Source organism: Lolium rigidum, chromosome 7 (assembly GCF_022539505.1).
Source record: "Lolium rigidum isolate FL_2022 chromosome 7, APGP_CSIRO_Lrig_0.1, whole genome shotgun sequence".
Lineage (NCBI taxonomy): Eukaryota > Viridiplantae > Streptophyta > Magnoliopsida > Poales > Poaceae > Lolium > Lolium rigidum.
The window spans coordinates 63,065,940-63,069,779 of record NC_061514.1 but is presented as its reverse complement, the minus strand read 5'-3'; the positions used below and the strand labels follow the sequence as shown (position 1 = coordinate 63,069,779).

Here is a 3,840-nt window from a genome sequence, read left to right as displayed (position 1 = left end):
GTCTTTTGGTTGCGTTGGTTAGAGCATGCAGTTCTACACTTTTGAGACTTTTTGAACAGCTATGTGCATCTTAGCTATGCAGAGGTCAGGTGTAAAAGCTTAACTAATAAAACACCCATTATCAAAAAACAAAGTAGAGCTTGAGGGAAGAGTGCTAGAGGAGCACTGCTTTCTTCTGCCACTGCATAGTTTTTGGAGGAGAGGTGGATTAACCACTCCCCTCGATACTCCACCTTCACCACCAGAGACACGTCCCAAATCCCAGTTTCACTCCTCCCTCCCCGTGCGATCCTCCCTCTCTATACTTAAATTTTTCGGCTTAGGACAAACCAACAACTTCAATTATTTTGGAATTGAGAGAGCAAATTATGATAGCTTCAGTGCAGCATAGTTAACAACCGTAGGCACATCCGAAATCGACGAACAACAAGCTAGGTTCGAATAAAATTTAAGTTGCAAATTCGCGAGAACCCATTATCCATTGATCAACACTACAAGTCTTACAAGTCTTATAACACCCAAAAAGCCAAAACAAATTGCCACTACTTCCGCTGCGCGCATTCACTAATCTAGTTGCAGGGAACCTAGCGCGTCACATATATCGAAAGCTGAAGCGACACCACCACGCGCAGGCTCGATCAGGCGGGAGCCGTGAGAAATGGCCGGAGAGGCGCTCGTGCCATCGTCCCATTCGAAGAAGCACCGACGTTCCACGGCATCGTGGACCAGCTCACCCCAGATCGAACCGCTGCTGCTCAGCGTCGCCGCGTTGCCTAGAACCCAAAGGCAGTGCCTGCAACCAAACGAAGCAAAACGCACGGGTTTCAGGTATTTCAGGTTACACTTAATACCATGTAAAGTTCAGGTACTTTCAGTTCTAGCTCTGATCCAGAACGCAAAGCGTACCTTGCCCTTGTCAATGCGACGTTGGAGCGTCGCCGGTTGGACAGGAAGCCGATGGACCCTGTGAAGTTGGACCTGACAGTTGATAGAATGATGACATCTTCTTCACTTCCTTGAAACCCATCCACGGATTTCACGCGAAGAACAAGGGGACGCATCGCCTTCATGTCTCCGATCTTCCCCTGGATCGCCTCCACCTGGGCAGCGTACGGGCATATGACGCCCACACTAACCACTAGCCCAGCGCTGATACAAGCTGAACCAATTACGTGAGTTCCAATTCAGATAGGAACATATGAAACTACACGAATCTGTACAATTGCAAAGTCCAAATGTAGCTGTTACAAATTCAGTGAAATGTTAATTATTCAAGCAACGTAGACACACCTTGTTTGAGGCTACGGAGGATCTTCAGGATGGCGGCTACCTCGGCCATATTCCGCTTGCTGCGGCCACGATCTTCCCTGCCATTGATGTTGATAAACGAATATGGCCCATACTTGGCGCCTGAAAGGTAGCCACGCTCATGCCCCGCCTGCGTGACGTTCGGGCCATCAAGGATTTGCTTGTCGTAGAAACGGATGTTGGGGAAGATGCTTATGGAAGGATGCATCCTGTACTGCATGTTCAGGAGGTGCTTCTTGTGTCCCAGCAAACTTAGTCTCTCGAACAGGCTCCTACCCAGCAACGCATTATCTGAAACCTGCAAGAGATAAGATTGCTCAAATTTATGCGCAAGCGAATAGCCTTTGTTGCTCAGGAGTACAAACATACTGAATTGTGAACTGAAATGGACCTTGCTTTTCACGGTAGCTGGCAATTGGCGCTCATCACCAACAAGAACTGCATGCTTCAGTCCGGAGAGCTGCAACGGAATGAGGGATTCACATTCCTTCAACTGTGCAGCCTCGTCGATGAGAAGCAAATCCATTTTCTCCCCTGCCAGCTTAGCTGAGCCAGACACGGTGCAGAAAATGAGAGAGGCACTTCCAATGATAAACTCCTTGAGCTCGAAGAACTTCCTTATCAGAGGAAGTTTCAGATCTCGCATCAAAGTTCTTGTAACGTCTAGGATTGCCGACATGTTCCCCTTCAGGCTGTGAACTATTTCTTCAGAATAGCCCATACAGCGGTCAATGTTTTTCCCCTTCTTAGGCACTTGTTTCCGAACGGGGTGCAGCTTGCTGAAGTCGTCGAGCATCTTATTGAGCGTAGCAATGTTGATGCAGTTCATGTGGAGGATACAATTTATAGAGACATGGGACATGATTGTTTTCAAGCACCAGGTAACATCCTGGGAGATCTTGTGAAACGATACCCTGGGAAAGGAGTACATGAGTACTTGTGTGCCATCGTCCTGCTTGCGTGCTCTACACTTGTTGATCATGGATATTTCCTTGCCCAGAAACACTTCCAGTGAGCGAAGACGCTGTCGCCAACCCGTCTTCGGCGAGAGGCACTTACTTAGCAGCTCTAGACGAGTGTCGAGGAAGATCTCGTCGAGATCGTCGTCGATGTGCATGCGTTCGCTGTTGCCGAACAGCAGCAGGTTGCCGAGACACCCTCCCACGTCGGGGTGCAGCTTCCTCAGCGCCAGGAGACGGGACGCAACCTGGCAGACTGCGGTGTTGGTCGGCGCGCAGGTCAGTACACGGCATTTCATCCTCATCACCTCCAGCAGCAGCACGCTGATGGTCTTGGTTTTGCCAGTGCCGGGCGGCCCCCAGATGAGACTGAACTTGCTGATCGCGCCGCCACACTGCAGCGCCGAGACGCAGCTCAGTATGGCGCCGGCCTGCGAGTCATTGAGCCCGAACCTTCCGGACAGAAGAACGTCGGCACCGCCGGTAGCTGAGCAAGGCGGGGCTCCCAGCAGGGAAGTGCTCTGCCGATCAGGATGTACAATTAGATGACAAAATCATACTAGAAGAGATCGAACGGCTAGCCACAAGTGCGTACATGCAACGATATGTAAACGAAGCTTACCTGCATGGTGTCGTTCCCCAGGATAAACTTTACAAGGGCTGAATCTCTCTTGACGGCACCTTCGTAGCCTAGGCACCACCAGATGCGATCGTAAGGTATGTAACTGAGCAAGCTAGCAACGAACTTGTAGCTCGCATAATCATCTATTCTCTTGGACGCTCTGATCAGGAAGCGGCAGTTAGTGTGGACTTTCAGGACCTGAGCAAGGCAGCACGAGGTCCCGTTGCTCGCAAGGTCGGACGGCCGAAGCGGCACTCCGGTCGAAAGCACGATGATGTCACCGATGCATGGGGAACAAGCTCCATGGCGGCCGTCGATGGTCCCAAAATAAAGTGGGGGTTTTCTCACGCCGTTGGGCATGCGGAACAACGGCAGTATTTCTACGGGCTTGAAGCAATTGGGCTCGACCAGGTTAGCGCTCATCTCTGCTCGGATTTCCTCCAGCAGCGGGAATCTGAATGAATCGAGGTAGTTCTTCAGACCGACGAACATGTCAGGTATAGTGTTCACCTGCGAAAGCATGTACCGTGGTGAAGTACACTATAGGGCTGGCCGGATTCAAGTGGGAAAAATGGTCAAGATGCAAAAGTCGATCGAAATACCATGTCACTGAAAAAGTCCTTGTTGGCGACATCTTGGAGGGACCAAGAGAAGATGAGGTTGACGAGCTCGTCATCGTGCTGCCCCTTCTTCTTCCTCGGTCCGCCTTTCTTGCTCATCCTCGCGACTCAGCAGACCCGTCGAATGGTGCGCCCTTTCACCGTGATCGGTTACTTCTAGCTACTGTCCCATGCGTGTATATGTAATCACATTCTTCAGTCTGAATGAATATGGAGAGGTTCTTGGTAGTACGCGAAGTAGAATTGATTGATCACGCATAGTTTCCTGTGCATGCAGCCGCCGCCAATCAACTGGCCTGCCCGAAGATAGTGCGCAGCACGCGTCTGATCG

The 3,840-nt window shown here is 50.7% G+C and overlaps 1 protein-coding gene across 1 annotated transcript; it reads right to left on the bottom strand.

Annotated features, from left to right (window-relative positions):
• Window positions 1–564: 564 nt before the first annotated feature.
• On the bottom strand, window positions 565–3,608 carry LOC124671446 (helicase sen1-like). The gene is made up of 6 exons (XM_047207815.1): window positions 3,492–3,608; window positions 2,890–3,399; window positions 1,700–2,788; window positions 1,291–1,606; window positions 979–1,159; window positions 565–793 (listed from the first exon to the last, which is right to left on the bottom strand). The coding sequence occupies exons 1-6, from the start codon at window positions 3,606–3,608 to the stop codon at window positions 565–567; spliced, it is 2,442 nt and encodes an 813-aa protein (XP_047063771.1).
• Between the last annotated feature and the right edge of the window lie 232 nt (window positions 3,609–3,840).

Bases quoted from the DNA above. Each gene is read 5' to 3' on its own strand.
- LOC124671446 (XM_047207815.1), bottom strand. From the start codon at position 3,608: ATGAGCAAGAAAGGCGGACCGAGGAAGAAGAAGGGGCAGCACGATGAC. The intron at 2,789-2,889 runs GTAAGCTTCGTT...CCTGATCGGCAG, and splicing joins TGGGGAACGACACCATGCAG to AGCACTTCCCTGCTGGGAGC. The intron at 1,160-1,290 runs GTGTGTCTACGT...TAATTGGTTCAG, and splicing joins CCTCCGTAGCCTCAAACAAG to CTTGTATCAGCGCTGGGCTA.